General features: G+C 34.4%; 4 protein-coding genes across 4 annotated transcripts; 1 reads left to right on the top strand and 3 right to left on the bottom strand.

The window, feature by feature from the left end:
- Positions 1 to 9,525: 9,525 nt before the first annotated feature.
- On the bottom strand, positions 9,526 to 10,680 carry LOC131172746 (TMV resistance protein N-like). The gene is made up of 2 exons (XM_058134265.1): positions 9,742 to 10,680; positions 9,526 to 9,570 (listed from the first exon to the last, which is right to left on the bottom strand). Exons 1-2 carry the CDS (start codon positions 10,678 to 10,680, stop codon positions 9,526 to 9,528), a joined length of 984 nt encoding a protein of 327 aa, XP_057990248.1.
- Positions 10,681 to 11,438: 758 nt separating this feature from the next.
- On the top strand, positions 11,439 to 19,905 carry LOC131172745 (YTH domain-containing protein ECT4-like). The gene is made up of 6 exons (XM_058134264.1): positions 11,439 to 11,484; positions 17,038 to 17,111; positions 18,093 to 18,234; positions 18,729 to 18,797; positions 18,916 to 19,292; positions 19,432 to 19,905. The coding sequence occupies exons 1-6, from the start codon at positions 11,439 to 11,441 to the stop codon at positions 19,903 to 19,905; spliced, it is 1,182 nt and encodes a 393-aa protein (XP_057990247.1).
- Positions 19,906 to 20,120: 215 nt separating this feature from the next.
- On the bottom strand, positions 20,121 to 21,104 carry LOC131172744 (disease resistance protein TAO1-like). The gene has a single exon (XM_058134263.1). It carries the CDS (start codon positions 21,102 to 21,104, stop codon positions 20,121 to 20,123), a length of 984 nt encoding a protein of 327 aa, XP_057990246.1.
- A 105-nt stretch (positions 21,105 to 21,209) lies between these two features.
- Positions 21,210 to 22,555, bottom strand: LOC131172743 (TMV resistance protein N-like). The gene is made up of 2 exons (XM_058134262.1): positions 21,618 to 22,555; positions 21,210 to 21,497 (listed from the first exon to the last, which is right to left on the bottom strand). Exons 1-2 carry the CDS (start codon positions 22,413 to 22,415, stop codon positions 21,210 to 21,212), a joined length of 1,086 nt encoding a protein of 361 aa, XP_057990245.1. The 5' UTR covers positions 22,416 to 22,555.
- Between the last annotated feature and the right edge of the window lie 591 nt (positions 22,556 to 23,146).

Below are 23,146 nucleotides of genomic sequence, written 5' to 3'. Positions count from 1 at the left end.
CAAAAAGAGTCAAGTGTTCAATGTTTTTAAAAAACTCAAAGCTTTTGTTGAGAAGCACAGGGGATGTGTCCTTAAAGCTTTGAGGTCGACAACGGAAAGAGTACACTTGAGTGAATTTGATAAATTCTACGAGGAAGCAGAATTGAGCATCAACTTTCATTGCCTTACTCACCACAACAGAATGGAGTTTCGAGAGGAAGAACAGAACTATTGTTGAAATGGCTAGATGCATGTTAAAGGAGAAGGGACTTCCTAAAGAGTTTTGGCTGAAGTGTGTATACTGTGTGTATTTACTCAACAGGTTGCCCACTAGATCGGTTGAAGGTAAGACACCCATAGAAGCTTGGCTTAAGACTAAACCTTCTGCAAAACATTTGAGGGTTTTTGGTTCTATCTGTTACATGAATATTCCTGATGCCAAGAGAGTTAAATTGGATGATAAAGCAGAGTTGGGAATCTTCTTGGGTTATGCAGCAACATCCAAGGGATATAGAATTTATAATATAAAAATACAGAAAGTTGTGATATGCAGAGATGTACAAATTGATGAAGAAGCTTCTTGGGATTGGGATAGACCAGAAGTTATATGGAGGCATCAAACTCACAACCAAAAGTCAAATTCAGATTCTAGTGATACTGAAGTTGATGATGATGAAGCTTCGAATGTTGCTTCTGATGAAGATGTTGATTGCAGCATTGATTCTCCTATGTTGAAGACTAAACCTCTCTCTAAAATTTAAGAGAGATGCAATTTGGTAAAGGTTGAACTTGTGACCTTTCAAGAAGCAATTCAGTTGGAAGAATGGCAACAAGCCATGAAGGAGGAGATTGCTTCAATTGAAAAGAATGATACTTGGGAACTCACCACTAAGCCAAAAGGGAGAAATGCTATTAGAGTTAAATGGATTTATAGAACTAAAGTAAATCCAGATGGCTCAGTATATAAACACAAAGCAAGGCTTGTGGTAAAGGGACATGCTCAGTTACTTGGTGTAGATTATGGAGACACTTTTGCACTTGTAGCTAGGCATGACACGATCAAATTGCTGCTGTCCCTTGCAGCTCAAAATGGGTGGTCAGTTTATCATCTAGATGTCAAATCTGCATTTTTGAATGGAGTTCTTACTGTGGAAATTTATGTTCAGCAACCAGAGGGATTTGAAGTTATTGGGAAAGAAGACATGGTTTATAGGCTCAAGAAAGCACTTTATGGACTCAAGCAAGCACCAAGAACCTGGTATGCTAGAATTGACTCACACTTGACTCATCATGGATTCAGGAGGAGTGACAATGAGCCAACTTTGTATATAAAATCTGACAAGAATGGAGTTCAGCTGGTGGTCTCACTGTATGTAGATGATATGCTTGTGATTGGAAGTGAACACAAGTTTGTAATCAATTCAAGAGGATATGCAGTGGAGTTTGAGATGTCAGATTTGGGAATCATGAAGTATTTCTTGGGTCTGGAAATCTATCAAGAGGATGCGGGAATTTTCATTAACTCAACTCAACTCAACTAAGTATTTATCCCAAAGATTTGAGATCAGCCATATGGATTCGCTTTCTCAACTCTAAACGATTTTGGGTTAAATCCTCAAAAATGTGTAATGCTTCTAGGTCATGTTGTACTACTTTCCTCTAAGTCAATTTAGGTCTACTATTTTTTTTCTTTCTATTTTCTAACTTAATGTGTTTTACTTGTCTAACTGGGGCCTCCGTATGTTTATGCTTCACATGAGAAGTTAAGCAAGGATGATGGGGTAGAAAAGGCGATTCTTTAGTGTATAGAAGTCTTATTGGAAGTTTGCTATATTTGTGACTTCTAGACCAGATTTAATGTACCTGCTAGTTTACTATCTAGGTATATGCATTCACCAAGTCAAATTCAGTTAGTTCTTTGCTAAAAGAATATTGAGATACCTTAGAGGTTACGCAAACTATGGTGTTTGGTATTTAAAGGAAAGGAAGTTAAGCTTGAAGGTTTTGTGGACAGTGATGGGCAAGCTGTTTAGATGATTTAAAAGTACATCCGGTTTTGTATTTTATGTGGGATCGGGTCCTATATCATGGAATTCAAAGAAGCAAGATGTGGTGGCACAATCTACTACTGAAGTTGAGTATATATCACCGCTCTTTGCTGCAAATCAATCCATTTGGTTTAGAAAATTGATGGTTGATTTGGGAGTTGAACAAGTTAATCCTCTTTGTCATTTCTTTGTGATAGCAAATCTGCAATTGCTATAGCTAATAATCCTATTCAGCATGGGAGGACTAAACATATTAAAGTGAAGTATCACTTTCTGAGGGAAGCTGAGAAGAATGCTGAGATTAAGTTGCTTCATTGCAAGTCTGAAATGCAACTTGCTGATATTCTGACTAAAGCCCTTCCTAAAAGTAGATTTGAAGAGATAAGGAAAAAGCTTGGAGTATCCAGGAAAACTCTCAAGGAGGAGTGTTGATGTAATGAGATTTTTCCTAGATACTTAGAAGCTATTTTGGTTTATGTTTATGTCCTCACAACTGTGAATTTTGTACTGATATAACAGCTCTTTTGGTCATGTATGGTTGGGCTTAATTTGCTGCCTAATTTGCTAAGAGTTGTTATTTAATTACTGCTGTAGTTGTTAGAGCAGTAGGTTATTAGAGATTGATTCAAAGTGACAGTTGTTTTATTTTCTGACTTTGTCTTAGGCACGTTTTGTTTTTCTTCCTAAAATTCTAGTTGTTTGTTAGTAGTGGGAGCATTTTTGATTTAGTGCCAATTAATTCTGCTATTTTATTGTTTTCAGTTATTGTGTTAAGCCTATTTAAAGGCCACTTTGGTTCATGAATAAAATGTCTTTGTATGTCAAAGCTTTCTGCAGATTTGTGCCCACCATATGTTTGATTAAATTTCTCTTTGAGAACTAGTTATCTCTTTGCTGTCCTCACTTTATTGCTTGCTGTGATTACTTTATTTTGCAGCATTTGTGAGTTCTAGTGAGCCATCTTACGTTCCTTTCACAGCAGAAGTGGTACCAGAGCCTCGTTCGATTGTAACCGGGCGTACGACTCATGGCATCTAATGGCAATGCAATGAATATTTCTCAACCATCAATTCCAATCTTCAAAGGTGAATGCTATGAATTCTGGAGCATCAAAATGAAGACATTGTTCAAGTCTCAAGATTTGTGGGACTTGGTTGAGAACGGTATCCTGAATGAGATGAAGAGGCTAGACTTAAAGAAAACAAGAATAATCACAGTAAAACTCCAATCACTTCGCCGTGATTTTGAAACCTTGCAAATGAAAAGCGGAGAATCAGTGCAGGATTTTCTATCTAGAGTATCTGTAATAGTTAATCAAATGAGGTCTTATGGAGAAGTAGTTCCGATGTATTTGTTGTTGCAAAAGTGTTGCGCAGTTTAACTCCAAAGTTTGATCATGTAGTGGCAGCTATTGAGGAGTCGAAAGACTTGGCTACTTACTCGTTTGATGAACTAATGGGATCTTTACAATCCCATGAGGCAAGGTTGAACAGGGCAAATGAAAAGAATGATGAAAAGGCTTTTTAAGTGATGGGGGAGTCATTTAAACAACAAGATGACTTAAGGAAGGCATTAACCAGAGGACGTGGTAGAGGAGGATATCGCAGCAGAGGTGGTGGCAGAGGTGGTAGAGGTAGAGGCAAAATTGGTGGACAAGATGAGCAAGGGCCAACAACAGAGAGGCAGAAAAATTACAAGAGCAATATCCAGTGCTATAATTGCAAGCAGTATGGGCATGTGAAGGCAGAATGCTGGAGGAAAGAAAAGCAAGCAAATTTTGCAGAAGATGAGGAAGAGCTCAAGCTATTTATGGCCTCTCAAGATGACAACAAAGCCTCAAGTGACATCTGGTTTCGGGCGTGGTGTTCCAATCATATGACTGGAATAAAATCTTTGTTTAAGGAGCTTGACGAGTCATACAAACTGAAAGTGAGACTTGGTGATGACAAACAAGTGCAAGTTGAAGGCAAAGGCACGGTGGCAATAAGCAAAGGCCACGGTAATGTGAAGCTCCTTTACAATGTTTATTTTATTCCTTGTCTATCACAAAATTTGTTAAGTGTCGGACAACTTGTGTCTAGTGGATATTCAATTATGTTTGATGATGGCTCATGTGTGATTAGAGATAAAAAAATCAGAACAGATTATTGTAGATGTTCACATGGCACCAAACAAGCTTTTTCCACTTGAAATTTCCAGTGTTGAAAAACATGCTCTTATTGTCAATGAAAATAGAGAGTCTAGATTATGGCATTTACGGTATGGGCATTTGAATGTAAAGGGTCTGAAATTATTGAGTCAAAAGGAAATGGTTTTTGGGTTACCTAGAATTGAGTCATTAGATTTGTGTGAAGGGTGTGTATATGGGAAACAATGTAAAAAACCATTTCCTATAGGAAAGTCTAGAAGAGCATCTGAATGTCTTGAGCTTGTACATGCTGATTTATGCGGCCCCATGAAAACACAATCGTTGGGTGGGAGTCATTATTTTCTGTTGTTCACAGATGACTATAGTCGCATGAGCTGGGTTTACTTCTTGCAATTCAAATCAGAAACTTTTGACACTTTCAAGAAGTTCAAGGCACTTGTTGAGAAGCAAAGTGGAAAAAGCATAAAGGTCCTTCGCACCGATAGAGGAGGAGAGTTCGTGTCTCAAGAATTCAATTAATTTTGTGATAAACAAGGCCTGCACAGAGAACTAACAGCACCATATACACCGGAGCAAAACGGAGTGGCTGAGCGCAAAAATCGCACTGTCGTTGAAATGGCAAGAAGTTTGTTAAAGGCTAAGGGAATGCCTGATCATTTTGAAATTTGAAGGTGTTGCGATTCTTTGTATATTTGTTGAATTTGTCACCAACAAAGGCTGTCCAAAACCAAACACCGTATGAAGCATGGAGTGGAAGAAGGCCTTGGGTAAGCCACTTAAAAATATTTGGTTGTATTGCCTATTCATTGGTAGATTCACATAATCGTAGCAAACTTGATGAAAAATCTGTGAAATGTGTTTTTGTTGGTTATTGTACTCAATCCAAAGCATATAGGCTTTACAATCCTGTGAGTGGCAAGGTGATTGTTAGCAGGAATGTTGTGTTTGATGAAGAGGCAAGCTGGTGTTGGCAGGAGAAATCAGATGACATTCAGTTCAAGATTCCAACAGAAAATGAAGGATCACCAACCATTAGACAACAAGCAACCCCTCCAAACACTCCTAGTCCATTCTTATCAACCTCACCAAGCACTACTTCTTCAAGTTCCAGCAACAGTAGTGCATCTGAAGGTGAAACTCCTCCAAGAAAATTCAGATCATTGGCTGAAATTTATGAAGGCACACAAGCCTTGTTTGTAGCTGATCCAACAACATTTGAAGAAGTAGCAGAAAAAGAAGAATGGCGCAATGCAATGTTAGATGAGCTTGAAGCAATCTAGAAGAATGAAATATGGGAATTGGTAGATCTTCCTCAAGATAAGAAAGCCATTGGAGTTAAATGGGTCTTTAGAACAAAGTTTCATGCAGATGGCAGCATTCAAAAATACAAGGCACGACTCATAGTGAAAGGCAATTCACAACAACAAGGTGTAGATTATGACGACACCTTCTCTCCGGTTGCACGGTTTGAAACGGTGAGAATTGTAATAGCCTTGGCTGCTCAATTAAATTGGCCCATCTACCAATTTGATGTTAAATTGGCGTTCCTAAATGGGGAGTTAGAAGAAGAGGTGTATGTTTCTCAGCCTGAAGGTTTTGTTGTTCGTGGAAAAGAAGACCAAGTCTACAAGCTGCGAAAGGCACTTTACGGATTGAAGCAGGCTCCACGGGCATGGTACAGCAAAATCGACTCTTATTTCCATCAGAATGGCTTTGAGAGAAGTAAGAATGAGCCCACTCTCTATACAAAAAGGCAAGGTAAAAATGATCTTCTAATTATTTGCCTTTATGTTGATGATATGATTTATATGGGCTCTTCTCCTTCTCTTATTGATGAATTCAAAGTCTGCATGAAAAAGAAGTTTGAGATGTCAGATTTGGGTGTGTTGCATTATTTTCTTGGGTTAGAGGTTAAGCAAGTTGAAGATGGTATTTTTGTGTCACAAAGGAAATATGCAACTGATTTACTTAAAAGATTCAGCATGTTAAACTACAAAGTTGACCACTCCTATGAACTTAAATGATAAGTTACTGAGTTGATGATGGGACTGAACAAGCCAATGCAAGTCACTTTAGAAGCTTGGTTGGTGGCTTGATTTACTTAACACACTCACGGCCAGACATTGCATTTTCAGTTGGTGTAATTTCCAGGTTCATGCATAATCCTTCAAAGCATCATCTTGGAGCAGCAAAAAGAATTCTGCGTTATGTAGCTGGAACCATTGATTATTGGCTGTGGTATGAAAAAGTATCATTTTTCAAATTAAGTGGGTTCACTGACAGCGATTGGGCTGGATGCTTGGAAGATAGAAGGAGCACTTCAGGATATATTTTTAATCTTGGGTCTGATGCTATTTCTTGGAGTTCAAAGAAACAGAGCACGACAGCCTTGTCTTCATCAGAAGCGGAATACGCAGCGGCAACATCGTCAGCATGTCAAGGAGTATGGCTAAGGAGAATTCTTGCTGATCTCTGTCAAGAACAATCTGGAGCAACTAAAATTTTTTGTGACAATCAAGCAGCAATTGCCATGACAAAAAATCCAGTGTACCATGGAAGAACAAAGCATGTGGACATTCGTGTTCATTTTATTAGAGATCTTGTGGCAGATGGAGAAATCAAATTACAGTATTGTAGCATAAATGAACAAGTTGCTGATATCTTCACAAAATCACTTCCACGGGACAAGCATGTCTACTTCAGAAATCAGCTTGGAGTTTGCAACTTTGAATCAAGGGGGAGTATTAGAGATTGATTCAAAGTGACAGTTGTTTTATTTTCTGACTTTGTCTTAGGCACGTTTTGTTTTTCTTCCTAAAATTCTGGTTGTTTGTTAGTAGTGGGAGCATTTTTGATTTAGTGCCAATTAATTCTGCTATTTTATTGTTTTCAGTTATTGTGTTAAGCCTATTTAAAGGCCTCTTTGGTTCATGAATAAAATGTCTTTGTATGTCAAAGCTTTCTGCAGATTTGTGCCCACCATATGTTTGATTAAATTTCTCTTTGAGAACTAGTTATCTCTTTGCTATCCTCACTTTATTGCTTGCAGTGATTACTTTATTTTGCAGCATTTGTGAGTTCTAGTGAGCCATCTTACGTTCCTTTCACAGCATAGGTGATGTGTATTAACTGATGTAACTCTCTTTTTGCATATATATAACCTGTAAAATGAACTCTCCATATGAGAGAAGTATTATCTTAAAAAAAAACTGGTTTTTTACAGTTTTTTATCTACTTACCCTGCTCTATTTTCACTTCCAGAATTGTAACAATAACTATAAAGGCTATTTATTCTTCAGGTTAGAGAGTTGTAGTTTATTTGCAATGTTTATGTTAGTTGATTTGGAAGTGAAGAAGGTTCGATTCGATCAATCATTGGATTTGAAGTTAATGTAGTAATGTGGATGAGAATAGATTTTATGTTCACATAACAACATATTATATTGCAATATTGATTACATTACATATAACGAAAATAGTATTTATCATTTCACTGTTTTCCCCGATTTGAGCTCAATTATTCTCTGTATAGTCATCCCTCTCTTTCTCAAATATGGAGCGGCAAGTTGTTAAGAACCAAATAAGGAGATGATAGAGTCAAAAGATTGCAAGTATTTGTAATAAGAGTAAAGCAATTAAGAGTAACAAACTAGAAATGAGTTATACCGTAGTGAGCGTGAGTAGGGTTTGGCTAAGAGGAAGCGGGAAGAGATAGAGAGATTTAGATCAGTGAAGAAGAAGAAGCCTCCTCTTCCTCTTCTTCTTCCTCATTATTTATTCTTCTTCTCTGCAAGTTGTTTTCCAATATTCCCGTCATCCCGATGCCCTTGATTTGCTTCTGTTTTATTTCTACTATATATAGGATGTACCCACACTTCATAATATACTCCTCGTCATCGTCTGGTGAAGCAAAATGAGGCCTTAACGAAACACTCTTCATTAAAACGTGTCCTCAATCCATTGAATGAAAGCAACAAGTGTGATGAGTTCCAACACCACGGACCTTCATAATAACCATCGAATTCATAAATAAGATGAATTTATTACGTCCTGCCTATTTCGATTCATATATGAAATCCACTCTACATTCAATTCTTCTGGTAACAACAAATTTTTTCGTGGAATAAATAGCAACGCAGAAAGAGATGGCAGTTAAGTGACGAAGGCCAAGTCTAAATGAAATTAAGCAAAGATCCTTTATTCTTATATTTCATCCGTTCTGGCACTTCACATCCTTCCATATATAATCAAACTTTCTGACCCAACAGATGCGCTTCAAAAACATCCTCCATTACTTTCTTATTCAAATTGACGCAATCACTAAAATTAAGAAATGCGCAATCTTCATATTCACTTTTATATGCTTCTTCATTTTCATTAGCTTCTTCACTTTTTTCTGCTTCTTCATTTTCACCTTCACTTTTATCTGCTGCTTCATTTTTATCTTCATGTTGTAAGAAAAGGAAAGAAGTTGATGCAAATTCCAGAGGGGCAATCACTTGCAATTAAGTATTTTAAGCATGATAGAAGCTCTGGTAAACTTTTAAGACTCTGCATCTGCTTAAAACAAGCCGTTTCAACTTCAAAGTTGTTTGATGTTGTCTGGAAGACTTGCAAAATTTGAGCGAAGAGAGAAATAATTTTTCAAGACATTTCAACTCGCCTATGCTGCTTGGGATAGTCACGAGTCTTGAACATTGACCGAGATGAAGTCCTTCAAGACGTTTCAAATTGCCAATGCTGCTTGGAAGAGTCACGAGTTTATCACACCGATTCAAGGACAATTTGACAAGTTGAGACAGATGCTTGATTGATGAGGGCAGTCGTTCTATTCCAGTGTAAAACTTTATATTACGTGGAATCTCTGGACAATCTTTGACTTCATGGCAGTCACTTAGATCAAGTTCAGTAAGCTTGCTCAGATTTTGAAGAGAGGGAATTTCAACCAAACTCGAACATCCTTTCAAATATAAAAACTCGAGATTTGGGGCAATACTCGACAAGTCCGGAATCCCGATCAGGTTATAAGAGTAGCTGAGGTCCATTAATTTCAAATTTCCAAGAGGCTGTAATTAAATAGAAAAATATCAATAAATTAGAAGATACAAATTAACTTCTATAAACTGTACCTTATCTCCTCCATTCCACAGTTGTATGAGTTTGCTATGACGCATATGAAGTTCCACTAGATTATTTGGCCAAAATTTTGGTGGCAAAGATTCTAGAGGATAATAATCCCAGTGAATATATCTCAGCATTCGTGCGCAAAATTCAAAGTTGTTAGGAAGGTGCACTTGGCTTGGACAAAATTCAATGATATTCCACGGATCACGCGTGACTTTGACGAATCTAAGATTGCACATCTTCATAAAGGCCATGGCACTTAGCTTCAAACTACAGCTCCAAGGCGTATAAAGCAATATGCATTCAACATTTTCGGTTCCCTAATAAAATAACATCACAAAGGATTATTGATTAATACTTAATTCGTCACGAGAGCTACGATTCTTACAAAATTCAAAATATGATAATGAAAAAATCTTCATTGATTAATTTAGTCCTTACCATTTCTGTTGTCAATATGTGACTAATATCTTCATAATTCCACAACCTGCTACGTTCTCCAGGCTGTTTGCATTCCTTAATAACAATATCCTTACCCATTTGCTCCAGCAAGTCATGCATATGAATCTCATTGAGTGACGAAACAGTTATGAGAGATTTATTAATTAGGCGAGGTATTCCACTTTTTGGATAGAAACCAAATACTTCTAATGTTCTCTCAACCTCATCTTTATTTTGCCCTTTGAAGAAACATGCAACATCAAGAAATATTTTCTTTTCAATCTTTCCAAGCTCATCATTACTTGTTTTCAAAACATCTTGAATTTTCTCAAGAGATTCGCCTTTTAATTTTTTCAATTCACTTTTCCATTCTTCTATCCCCATATTAAATAAATGAGATCCCAAAACTTTAAGAGCTAATGGATTGAATCCAGCATAGGTTATTGCCTTCTCTGATAGCTCCATATATCTTTCCTTGGGAAGATTTTGCTTGAAGGCATGCAAGCTAAAGAGTTCCAAACCTTGAGAATGAATTAAATTCTCAACCTCATATATGCCATCCTTTGAACAAACATATTCAAGTACTTGCCGATATCTACTAGTTACAATGATTCTACTTCCCTCACAATACAAATCACGCTCTCCTGCTAAATTTTTTAAATGGTTAAAATCATCTACATCATCAAAAGCAATGAATATTTTAATACTCTGGAGCCTTCTCCTAGTAAAAACATCCAAATCCGATGTGTCTATATGTAAATTTTTGTCCCTTAATAATTGACAAATGATTTTGTCTCGTACTGATTTTGATGATTGCTTTGTCATTGTTTCCCTAACATTTTCCACAAAGCAATGACCATCAAATTTATTCTTGTTTCGGCGAAATACTTCTTGTGCAATAGTTGTTTTACCAGTGCCTCCCATCCCCCAAATCCCCATAACTTGCTTATCATTTATCAACCATCCCACTTTTTCTACACGCGATTCAATTCCAATCAAGTTGCGATCATAAAATCATCATTTTTAGGCATATAACTAAATTTCTCTAAAACATCATTGATGATTTCCTCAACTAATTTGGACTCAAACCTAGTCACATATGTACAACAAACATTAGTAAGTAATGATAGACTCACACTTCTAAGTAAATAGTAATATATAATTAATATGTTTGATTTTAGGATAAGGTAACAAATATCAATATCCATATTAGTGTTGTCTTTATTTGTTGTCTATATTAAATACATGGATCCTACATATTTATGTTTTGGATACATGGTGATTTGGATACATGGTGAATCGGATTTAGATAAAAATTTCCCACGGATCAGTGCTAAGTATTAAGATTAATGTACTCTATTAAGAGTTTCTATATTTTGATTCTCTTTCCTTAAATTGAAAAACTAAGGAAAACTACAGTAAAGAGTAATTAACTTCATATTCTGTAAATCCCATCCTGATAAGTTGCTTACTTCCATCTAAGCGCGCTTCCAGTTGTCGGCCTTTTGTGGACTGTCTTTTTCTTCACGCACAGCAATATCAAATGCCTCTTTAAAACTCCCTGTCAGTTTTTGAACTTCTGTCGAATCTACCTTTAAAAAACTGGTAGAACTATTTGTCCTGATTCTTCCTTGCATTTAAGTATCTCAACAAGCTCATCTAAACACCATGGAGAATCAGCATAATTTTCAGAGAAAATGACTATTGAGACGCTTGATTCTCGGATTATTTTCAAGAGCTCTGGTGAGATCTCTTCTCCTTTATGAAGCCCTTCATCCGTAAAGGTCTTAATTTGTTTGTCCTATAAGGATTTAGAGAGATGGGAGATAATACCATAACGCGTATCGTCGCCTCTAAAACTAATAAAAACATCCCATTTCTTGCACTGATTGGGAGGAGTGGAAGAAGTAGAAGCCATGATCACTGATAAAAGAAGGATCCTGTGCAACTGAGTTTGAAGAAGGTAGAGAAAGCAAAATACTAGAGATGAATAGTTGGGTAAACTAAATTGTCTGATACAAGAAATTTATGAACAAATGAAGAAGTAAAGGAAGAACCAAAAAAGAAAGAAGATGAAGATGACCAGAAACACCATAATATTTTTCTAGGAAGCAACATATTACCATTGGACGAAAGGAACGACTAGCATTTAGTCAACAAAGTATGTGATAATTATGTAGAATCATTTAGTCAACACCTGATTCGCCTTCCAGGAAGGATCGTGTGGGCATATAACTCTATTTAGTCAACAGGAAGTAGTAATTCATTGGGATTCAATTCGGTGAGCTTAGAAAATTTCGTAAAATTATATACTAACCCCCGTATTGTGGGCTTCGTGTAGGTACATTCAATTCACAGAAATTCAATGGTTGCCCAGGTCTGTGAATTTCCAGCCAGACAGACAGGCTACCGAAAAAGTCCCAGAATTGGATCAAGATTTTGGCTACCCCACCATTGTCAGACATCCCTAGCGCGTTCCTGAGATCGAAATCGGCATAGGTAAACCTGAACCTTACTTTTTCTTAATTTTATGTGCTTGAATGGGATTAAAATCTATAAAATATTCGTGGTAGCTCATAAAATTATGATTCTTTTTGCATTAGCTTAGTAATGTTGCTAAGGACCGCGGGGCAAAGTTTTAGAATTTTTAGAGCTTATTTGGGTAGTTTTTGCAAAAAGAGTCAATTATAAGGGCTAAACTGTAATTTTATATATTGTGATTGATGACTGTTTGGATGGGTCCAGGAGGGGCTGTGTGATGTGATTGAGTTGTGGGTGTATGGTTTGTGGATATAGAAGTGCGTTTTAAGCCCTTTTGCAGGTTGAGTAGGTCCTAAGTATAGGGGAGACTCTGCCGGATTTTCGGCACGACTTATGATATCTTTGGTCTTTTTTTAGCTTGTATTGAGTCAAATATACTAAATAATTGTAATAAAAATTGTCAGGTGAGCCGGGACAGCCTTCCTCCTCCGCCCAGCCGCCACAGTAACTGCGGTTAAGTCTGTGAGTAAAATATTAATTTTAATTGTAATTTTGATATCATTATATGTTTAAGCATGCCCATGCATCACTTATAAATATGTATCTATGTAGTTAAATACTAAGAACGTTTTATGTTGCATTCATAATTGTTAAAGCGCCATGGATGTTGTTGTGGTAATTTGAAGCAGTGTGCGTGAGTTGGCGTGCGTGTGGTGTGGTGTTGGCTATGGACAGGACGGGTAGACACTGCTTGAGATCTTCGCTAGGACCCGGTTCTTTGGGGTAGACACGGCTTGAGTTCTTCGCTAGGACCCCGATTTGGTTTATTAAGCGAAAGTCCGGCTTGAGTTCTTCGTTGGCACAGGTTGGATTAAGAGGGCTGTATAGGGGATCAGCTCCCATATATCTATTGTTTGACATTATCGGGTGTGTGAGTGCTCCAAATTGCCTTTTTGATGTGATTTGTATGAAAATTATGACGATGTTGCATTTCACTTCACAGGGTGCATTAGCTTTAGATAGCTATAGAGATTATGGTTAAAATTGATATTTTACTCTATAAGTTGAACGCTCACTCCTGTTCATTATTTTTCCAGGTTACAGAAGGATATTTGTTGTGGTTAACCTGCTTTTCTTCTTCGCAGGTCGTTTATTAATATTTGTATAATTCTATTAACTCCTAGAATTTCCGCATGTATTAGAAACATTTATTTGATTTGGGTCTGTAATATAATTACTATGTTGGACCGGTAAACTTATTATATGCATGTATGTTGGATTGGATGAGGGAGCTGAGCTCCCATTTATTTTTGTGACATTTGAGTATGTGGAGGGTGAGCTGAGCTCCCCAATTTATTATATATTGTGTTTACAGGTCGGGTGAGTCAAAAACTCCCCGTTGAAAGGTCCATTTTATGGCCGAATTCTGTCTGGTTGAATTCTTGAAATAATGCCCAAATGAGCCATAGAGTTGGGTTGATGAATAGTTAGGCTTACTACGGGCCTCAGGAGCTTTAGGCTGGCCCAAATCATAGTGCCGGTCCGGCCCATAGGTTGGGTTGTAACAAATTTAATCTATATAAAAATAATAAAAATAAATATAAAATAATTGTTCTAAATTTTCCATCGAATGTGCAAGCTGACGCTGGTATTTTCCATCCCCAATTTTTTAAATTTATAATTAAAAAAAAAATTTCCACTAGAAGCTGAGAACTCTCACCTTTTGAAAAATAAAAAGGTTAGCTTTAAATTGCTCTAAGCGTGTTTTTTAAATTTGCCAAAAAAAAAATTAAAAATTTAAGATTTAAATCAATAATGAATTTATAAATTCTTATTAATAGGGGTAATATATAAACATAAAAATACTCATTTTCACTTGTATATATATTCAACTAATAAATTTATTTTTCCTAAGAAAACTAATAAATTTATTTCAATTAATAGAATCATCCAAACTTTTAATGGAATAAGAGAAAATTATTTAACAAAAGAAATAATGGGACACATCTTTAAATGTAGGGCAAATTAATATCTTTAAATATAGGATAATATTAATATTTTATATAAAAATTATCTTTTAAAAGGAAAATTGAGAGCAGCGCCCCATTGCCCCCATACTAAATCTATTCTTATTTCAACTGAGATTTAATGGGTATATTATTAAATAAATATTAATTATATTTTATATAATTAACAATATATTAAAAATAATACTAATAATATATTGTTACAATCATGAATATATATATATATATATACTCTAAAGTTGATTACCAACCATTTGTTCAAATCTCCTAGCACACTATTTTCGATTTTTATTATTTTTACTTTAAATTGGTTAATTAAATCGTTTGAAATCCGACTGTGTAACCAATGAACCCTAATTTTTTAACATTTCAAATTGATTATTAGTTCTCTTCCTAATTAAACCGATCCGATTCTTATAACAATAATGTTAACTAGAGTAATTATTTTTGTATTATATATATATATATATATATATATATATATATATATATATATATATATATATATATATATATATCAATTTATAATAATTAAAAAAAATAAAATATAAACTAAAAGTTAAAATGAATAAAATACAGACGCATATCATCAAATTTCAAAATAATATGAAGCAAAATCACATGGAGCATCCCTCATGTAGGTATGAACTATTTTCTCAACAATTAATTAATATTTCATACTAGAAATTCATTACATATAAATATTTTCTTATTTATATAAAAATATTAATGATTATATTTACATTATCTTTTTAAACCATAGACATTTTAATTAATGAATTATATTAAAAAAACAACTTTTAATATATCATAAAATATATAAATATAGCCTTACCATTATAAATGATATATAATTAATGTAAATTATAATTTATATATTTTGTTCATTTTTAATTATATCTTTCACCAATCAAATTAATATCTATTTTTTTTTTCAAATCAATAACAAAATAACACTAAATATTGAACTTACCTAGATAAATCTTGAATTATATCGAAATTGATATATGAAATTGGCTCAAATTAATAATTTAAGAGTTTGAATTAGAATCAAACTGATTATAATTTATAGTGATGGGTTTTAAATTTTTTTCTCTTATTATAAAATTGAAATTGATGGTTCGAATAGACAATTTTAATCTTATTGAAATCAAATTAAAAAAAAATGATAATTTTATAAGGTACAATGTGAATTAAAACATTTTTGAACTTGAAACTAAAATTAGAATCAAATCGAGATTAATTTTATTACCTAATTAAATCTTGAATTGCCGATTTCAACTCAAAATCAATCTGATTTGAATCAGTAACTAGTCAAAATATACCCATAAAATATAATTTTTTTAATTTTATTTCATTAATTTTTAAAACTAATTATATTTCATTATTAAACATGTTGGAAAAAGAGGAAAAAAAAAAAACAACGAAGAGAATTTAATTTCCTAACAAGGTTAGTGCAAAACTGGACGCACTCCCAAAATATTGGTGCTTTCCCACCCTTTTTGTCTTTAAACCCTACATCCAACGGTCACTATTTCCTCTTCTCAAATCAGGAATTCATCTGACCTGTCCGATCCTTCCATAATTAGACCCTTTTGTTTCCCTCTTCTCCTTCTCGACCTTCCTTTCACTACTTCTTCTTCTTTCCTTCTCTGGAAAACAGCTTTTCTACTCTACTGAAAAGCGGTTTTCTGGACACATCAGATCGGGTCTCTCGGTTTCGTATTGGCCTCGATCCATCGCTTCTAGGTCTGCTTCTGCTTCCGATTTCTCATTTTTCTTCATTTTTAGTCCTCTGTTGCTTCCTCTGTAGCATATGCGTATCAAAGGAAATGAAAAGTTTTAATTTTTTTGCTCTCTATGAGTAGTTTGATTCGGTGACTTCTTTTTTAATGTTCCATTTTGCAAATTGATATTCTATTTATGTGGACTTGAAGTCATGAAATTTCATTTTCTCTCGATTTCTCTCCAACAAAGCAGATTTCCCTCCCCCCCCCCCGCCCTCCCTCTCTTTAAAAACGAAAAATCTTTGAAAGTTGTTTGTTTTCTGTAAGATATATATTGAATTTCCACTTTTACTCAAAAAGATATCTTTTTTTAAAAAAAAAAAAATTGAGAATTTGCATTTGATTTTTCTCTCCAGGGATTTTTTTTTTATAATTTATATTCAAAATTCCATTTTCTGTTTGATTTTTATCTCAAAAGAAAAAAAAAACTATCAAAAGATAATAATAAAATAGAATTTTATGCTTTCCATTAATTAATTAATTAATTAATTAATAATAAGAGGAATCTGAATATCTTTTTTTCCGTTCTGTGTAAGTTGCCAACGTGTGCCTGGTGGACACTGGAGAGCGTGCAACCAGCGTTTTTGCTTTTGAAGATGAGATTTTTTTTTAAAATTTTATTATTAAAAGGAAAGCAATAAAATTCAATTTTTATAAGAATAAATATTTTGTTTTATCGATAGGGTTGAATTAGATTGGGTTGATATTGCTACTAAAATTATTATTAAAAAAGTTATTTTTAAAATATATTAATTATAAAATATTAAAAAATAATTAAAAATTAAATTAAATTAAATTTATTTTAATTATAAAAATATAAAAATAATAAAATTATTTTTTAAAATTATTTTTTAATAATATTTAAAATAATATTTTTATTCAAAAAAAATAATTTCACCCATCAAAATACAATGCTGAATCGTAAGACTTTTGGTATAAAAGTACTGGTGCTTTGACTTTGACTAACACTTTTGCCATTTATTTTGTCTCTCTGTTTGCAGGTGTTAACTTGGGCTTTTATCGATCGACGATTGCCGCTGGAACAGAACTTGAGAAACGTATCCTCTCTTATTGGGTTTCTTTTCCCCTTTCCCCCCCCCCCCCCACCCTCCCCCCCCCCGCCAACTTTTTAAATATAAAGCTATTATGGGTTCTGTTTTTAATTTCATTTGTGTTACTTTTTTTTAACTGAAAATGGGAAAAAAAAAATCTGGGTTGTTCATTTTATATTGAAGATGGGTAATAATTATCGTGGATGATCAAGATTTTGATTTTATGGAAAGTAAATTGTTTGGCTTGTTTGATTTATGCCCTTTTCGCCCCTTTCAGTCCTTCCTCTTGCTGCTAAAATTGCGTATTGGCTTTGTCCTGTTGAAAAAAAAAAAAAAGAAAAATTCTGTATTGACTGTTTAATGGTGTAGATATTGTTGGCAACTCCATGATTTGTTGGCTAATTGAATAAGTATTGTATTCTTAACTATATAATGCAGCTGAATCTGTTCCTACAGGATTGAAGTAGGAGTCCATTAGGAAATTGGCTGGGCGTGATGTGGTATGTCATATTAATCTATGTTGCTTTTGTTTTCTTCCTTGTGGATAATTGCTTGGAAAAATGGCGTTATGAAGGTGAAAAGGCTTGGTTTTAATTTATTGTGGATTCCTATCTTTCTTGTAGTTGTGCCAACTTTCACTTTGCGGTTTGGTGTATGGTATGCATTGGATTACTGAGAATTATAAAACACTAAAAGGTCAAGGAAATATGTTTTTGGTCATTATAACATAAGTTCAAGAATATGATCTATTTGCGTGAGTACCGTGAGATCCATTCTTCTTGTTTAAAAGGATTGCTAGTGTTTTATTTAAATTTTTTGGATCTTAGATTTTTGTGGCTCTGTATGTGTATCTCTAGGCATGGTAGATGGTTATTTTAACAACAAACTTAATGCTTAGTAGAACAAGATTAGATGGTTATTTTAACAACAAACTTACTTAATGCTTAGTAGAACAAGATTATCTTTTTATTATCTTATTTTCCTTTGTATGTCTTTGTTTTCAGGCTTCTGGAAAAGATGGATTACCATGTGGCTCAACATCATTCAGTTGCTTTTCACGGGATGCTACTTCTAATACCAAAGGTGAAGTAGATGGTAATTCTGGTATCAAAGGGGAGACTGACCAAGAGTCTGTTGGAGACCTTGGTATTTACAATCCACCGACTAGTAGTTACAATTATTACTACCCTGGTGGGATATTGAGACGGTTATATATTCTTCTTATATATAATCTTTTGGAGTTGTGATAAAGTCAATTAAATGGAATGCCATAATCTTAGTTAAAAGTACTCATATAATAGGTTTTCAGTAAAGTTGAGACTTGAGATGTCTGGTATATACTCCTCAATGTATTGCATAGGATGATGTTAATCGGCCTTGTGATTAATTACTCATATTTCTTAGTTGACTTCCATATAGTCAGAATCATTTTTTAGGCTAATGGTGCAATCATGTGAAAAATGAAAAGATAATACTTTAGCACGTCTTCAAGCATGATAATTTTGAAAATATTAAGTTACTTTACTTTGCTTCAATTAAAGATTTTTTTTTTTCAGTTTGATTTGCAGCTCTGAAGTTTATAATTTGAGAATTAGATTAATTTATGGTATATTATTTCTTAAACTTACTCTTTGTTGCAGAGTATAATGGATCATTCACACAATTGGATGATCATGGTTATTTTCAAGCAGATGGATCTCATATGGTATGTTCTTCTAACGTATACTTCCATTTCTATTTGCAAAAATTAGGCAAAACTATGTCTCGTTCTGCTTGGCTGATAAGGGTAGTTTTGTATAATTGTGTCTTGTTGATAATTGATGCTAGTGTATCGGTTGATCACATCAGGGATGCAATCAGACAATGGATCACTAGTCTATTATTTACCTGGCTATAATCCATATGCTTCTGGGGCAGTGGTTGGGGTAGATGGGCAAAGTGTTGGTCAACAAGCATATTTTTCTTCACCTGGATACCTTCCACATCCTGTTTTCTATGGATCAGAAGCCATGCCTTGCTATTCATGGGATTCAGCATATTTTAGTGATGTCTCAAATGGCAATACTGGTTCTCAAAATGGAAAATATGGATCAGCTTCTACTTTTGCCAAGTCCAGTGGTTTTAACTCTATGAAGTCTAATGACAATACTTCTGGCAAATCCTCTAAGTCTACAAATACACAAGCAATCAGACCTTTAAACAAGGTATGAAATATTCTTGCTTTTTATGTCTATATCTTTAAACTTTCCCAAAAAGAATTGATTTTGAAGTTTGTTGTGCTTGTTGGTCATCACTAGTCTTCAGTTTTGAGTGTTTTTGCTGATTTAACTTTTTTTGTTACAGGTGTCTGCATTGGGTTCTGATTTCTCAGCAGGTCTCTCGAAAGGATACCATCCTGTAGGAAATTTGCCTCCTTTTTCTATCCAAAAACATGGTCCATTCCCGCATAATTGTCCTATGAACTATAGACAGAACGGAAGGATATGGAATGGAAATGATAGAAATAAATCTGGAGACAGATTCTATAAAAACAGTGATTTTGAAACCTCAAATGAACTAACTTCTGGTCCTAGGGGCTCTAACAAATTTCCTTCTCTGGAGACTGCTGTCAAGGAAGACTTGGGAATCACTGTACAAAGAGATCAGTATAACAAACCAGATTTTGAAACTAAGTACGCAGATGCTAAGTTCTATGTTATCAAATCTTACAATGAAGATGACATTCATAAGAGCATTAAATATGATGTATGGACAAGCACTCCAAATGGCAATAGGAAGTTAGATGCAGCATTCTGTGAAGCAGAACAGAGATCTTGAAAATAATGGTGGGCGGCCTGTAACTTATAGCAGAGACACTCAAGAGGTATCTCCTTTGCTTTAGAACTCAATTGTCTTCTGATGTTTCTGTTGTGAAAGCCAGTCTGCTCTACATTTACATCTTCTAATTTGTTATATTATATTTTAAGAAATATGGCTAGAACTAAATACATATTGATTGTCGAAAATTGTGTTTACTTCATGGTAGTACTGCTTTACAATGAATATTTGTTATACCTGACCTTGTCATGTTGGGAATGGAGCAGAAATATTTTTAAGTTCATGTTAACATCACCATAGGGACTAAGAACAACGCAGAAAGAGAAGGCAATTACGTGACGAAGGTCAAGTTTGAAGGAAAGCGAGGATCCTTTATTCTTATACCTCATCCTTTCTGGCACTTCACCTCCTGCCATCAATAATGTAACTTTCTGACCCAACAGGTGCGCTTCAAAAACATCCTCCATTACTTTCTTATTCAATTTGACGCAATTACTAAAATCAAGTAATTTGCAATCTTCAGATTCACTTTTATGTGCTTCATTTTCATGTTCACTTTTATCTGCTTCTTCATTTTCATCTTCATGTTCTAAGAAATTGAAAGAAATTGATGCAGATTCCAGAGAGTGGCAATCAATTGCTTTTAATAATTTTAAGCATGACGGAAGCTCTGGTAAACTCTTAAGACTCTCGCAATCTCTTAAATCAAGCAGTTTCAACTTCGAAAGTTGTTTGATGCTTTCAGGAAGACTTGCTAAATTTGAGCAATTCCGGAGAAATAACTTTTCAAGACATTTCAACTCGCCTATGCTGCTTGGAATAGTCACGAGTCTTGAACATTCAGTTAGATCAAGTTCTTCAAGACGTTTCAAATTGCCAATGCTGCTTGGAAGACTCTCGAGTGCTGTACACTTATCCAAGTACAATATGACAAGTTGAGACAGATGCTTAATTGATGAGGGCAGTTGTTCTATTCCAGTTCCGTCTAATTTTAGAATCCTTACATTACACGGAATCTCTGGACAATCTTTGATTTTATTGGATCCAGTTAAATAAAGTTCAGTAAGCTTGCTCAGATTTTGAAGAGAGGGAATTTCAACCAAACTCGAACATCCTCTCAAATATAAAAACTCGAGATTTGGGGCAATACTAGACAGGTTCGGAATCCTGATCAGGTCATCAGAGTAGTTGAGGTCCATTAATTTCAAATTTCCAAGAGGCTGTAATTAAATAGAAAAATATCAATAAATTAGAAGATACAAATTAACTTCTATAAAATGTATCTAAAATTTATAAACTGTACCTTATCTCCTCCATTCCACAGTTGTATGAGTTTGCTCCCACGCATACGAAGTTCTACAAGATTCTTTGGCCAAAAATTTAACGGCAAAGATTCCAGAGGATAAAAATCCCAGTAAAGACATCTTAGTGCTTGCACAAAATTCAAAGTTCTTAGGAAGGAGCACTCTGTTCCATACTTCGATGAATCTAAGAATGCACATCTTCGCAAAGGCCGTGGCACTTAGCTCCAAAAGCTTCAAAATACCTCTCCCACCCGGACGAAACGATATGGCCTCAACATTTTCGGTTCCCTAGTAAAATAACAGCAAAAAGGATTATTGATTAATACTTAATTCGTCACGAGATCTACAATTCTTACAAAATTCAAATATGATAATGATCAAAGCTTCAGTGATTAATTTGGTCCTCACCGTTTCTGTTATCAATACATGATTAATATCTTCATAATTCCACAACCTGCTGCGCCTTCCAAGCTGTTTGCATTCCTCATTAACAATATCCTTGCCCATTTGCTCTAACAAGTCATGCATATCTACCGCACCGTTTGAAATAGTTATAAGAGATTTCTCAATTAGACGAGGTATTCCACTTTCTGGATAGAAACCACATGCTTTTAATATTCTCTGAACGTAATCTTTATCTTTCCCTTTGAAGAAACATGCAATGTCAAGAAATATTTCCTGTTCATTCTTTTCTAGCCCATCATAACTTCTTTTCAAAACATCTTCAATTTTTTTAAGAGATTTGCCTTTCAATTTTTCCAATTCGCTTTCCCATTCTTCTATCGTCCTACGAAATAAATGAGATCCCAAAACTTTAAGAGCTAGTGGATTGCCTCCAGCATAGATTGTCGCCTTCTTTGATAGCTCCTTATATTCTTCCTTGGGACGATTTTGCTCGAAGGCATGTAAGCTAAAGAGTTCCAGACCTTGAGAATCAATTAACTTCTCAACCTCATATATGCCTTCTTCTGATAAACCAAGTGAATCTCTACTAGTTATGATGATTCTACTTCCCTCACCATACAAATGACACTCTCCTGCTAAATCTTTTAAATGGTTTCGATCCTCTATATCATCAAAAACAATCAATACCTTCATACTCTTGAGCCTTTTGCAAACATGATCATTCAAATCATCTATATGTTTGTCCCTTAATAATTCACAAATTATTTTTTTTCGTGCTGATTTTGATGATTTCTTTATCATTGTTTCCCTGACATTTTCAACAAAGTAATGACCATTAAATTGATTTTTGTTTCGACGAAATACTTCTAGTGCAATAGTTGTTTTACCAACGCCTCCGATCCCCAAAATTCCTACAACTTGCTTATCTTTTAACAAGCATTCCACTTATAACGCCCTCACCGTAGGTAGTCCGTACATTTTACTGTTCCGACGACTAATGTCTGTTCGGACAGTCAGGATGTCTGGAACTACACTTAAACTATAGTGAGGAGACATAAATTAATGAAATAAATATTAAAAAAAAATAGGAAAAATTTTGAGAAAAATAAATTAAAGTTTAGAGAATTTATAAATTGGTATAAAATAATAAAAATAACCTGATGAGCACCATGAAAGGCATTTTGGTCATTTTACCCCTAGAGGTGAATTTTAACTTAAATGTCAAATTAAAATTAGGAAATAAAATAATTAACATAAATTAAATTTATGAATTTGAATTTGGAAAATGAGAAGAGAAAGAAAAAGAAAAGAAAAGAAAAGAAAAGGGAAAGAAAAGAAAAGAAAGGAAATAGAATTATGGCATTTAAAAAAAATAAAGTACAATAATTATAGAATATATATATATAAGATACAAGAGACAAAAATTCACCAACCACAAGTCTTCTTCATTTCCTCTTCTCTCTCTCCTTGCCGTCTCCATGTTCTTTCCCCTCCACCATTTTTGCTCAAGCTTTGAGCTTGAGTTTCTCTTC

Source organism: Hevea brasiliensis, chromosome 14 (assembly GCF_030052815.1).
Source record: "Hevea brasiliensis isolate MT/VB/25A 57/8 chromosome 14, ASM3005281v1, whole genome shotgun sequence".
NCBI lineage: Eukaryota > Viridiplantae > Streptophyta > Magnoliopsida > Malpighiales > Euphorbiaceae > Hevea > Hevea brasiliensis.
This window is presented reverse-complemented; position numbering and strand designations above follow the sequence as displayed.

Excerpts from the sequence above, each read along its gene's own strand:
- LOC131172745 (XM_058134264.1), top strand. The coding sequence starts at position 11,439 with ATGACTATTGAGACGCTTGATTCTCGGATTATTTTCAAGAGCTCTG. Across the intron at positions 17,112-18,092 it reads AACGTATCCTCTCTTATTGG|GCTTCTGGAAAAGATGGATT; the intron begins GTTTCTTTTCCC and ends CTTTGTTTTCAG. Across the intron at positions 19,293-19,431 it reads CAATCAGACCTTTAAACAAG|GTGTCTGCATTGGGTTCTGA; the intron begins GTATGAAATATT and ends TTTTTGTTACAG.
- LOC131172743 (XM_058134262.1), bottom strand. The coding sequence starts at position 22,415 with ATGATAAAGAAATCATCAAAATCAGCACGAAAAAAAATAATTTGTGAA. Across the intron at positions 21,498-21,617 it reads ATGTATTGATAACAGAAACG|GGAACCGAAAATGTTGAGGC; the intron begins GTGAGGACCAAA and ends TTATTTTACTAG.
- LOC131172746 (XM_058134265.1), bottom strand. The coding sequence starts at position 10,680 with ATGGGGATTTGGGGGATGGGAGGCACTGGTAAAACAACTATTGCACAA. Across the intron at positions 9,571-9,741 it reads ACATATTGACAACAGAAATG|TTTGAAGCTAAGTGCCATGG; the intron begins GTAAGGACTAAA and ends TTGGAGCTGTAG.
- LOC131172744 (XM_058134263.1), bottom strand. The coding sequence starts at position 21,104 with ATGGACCTCAACTACTCTGATGACCTGATCAGGATTCCGAACCTGTCT.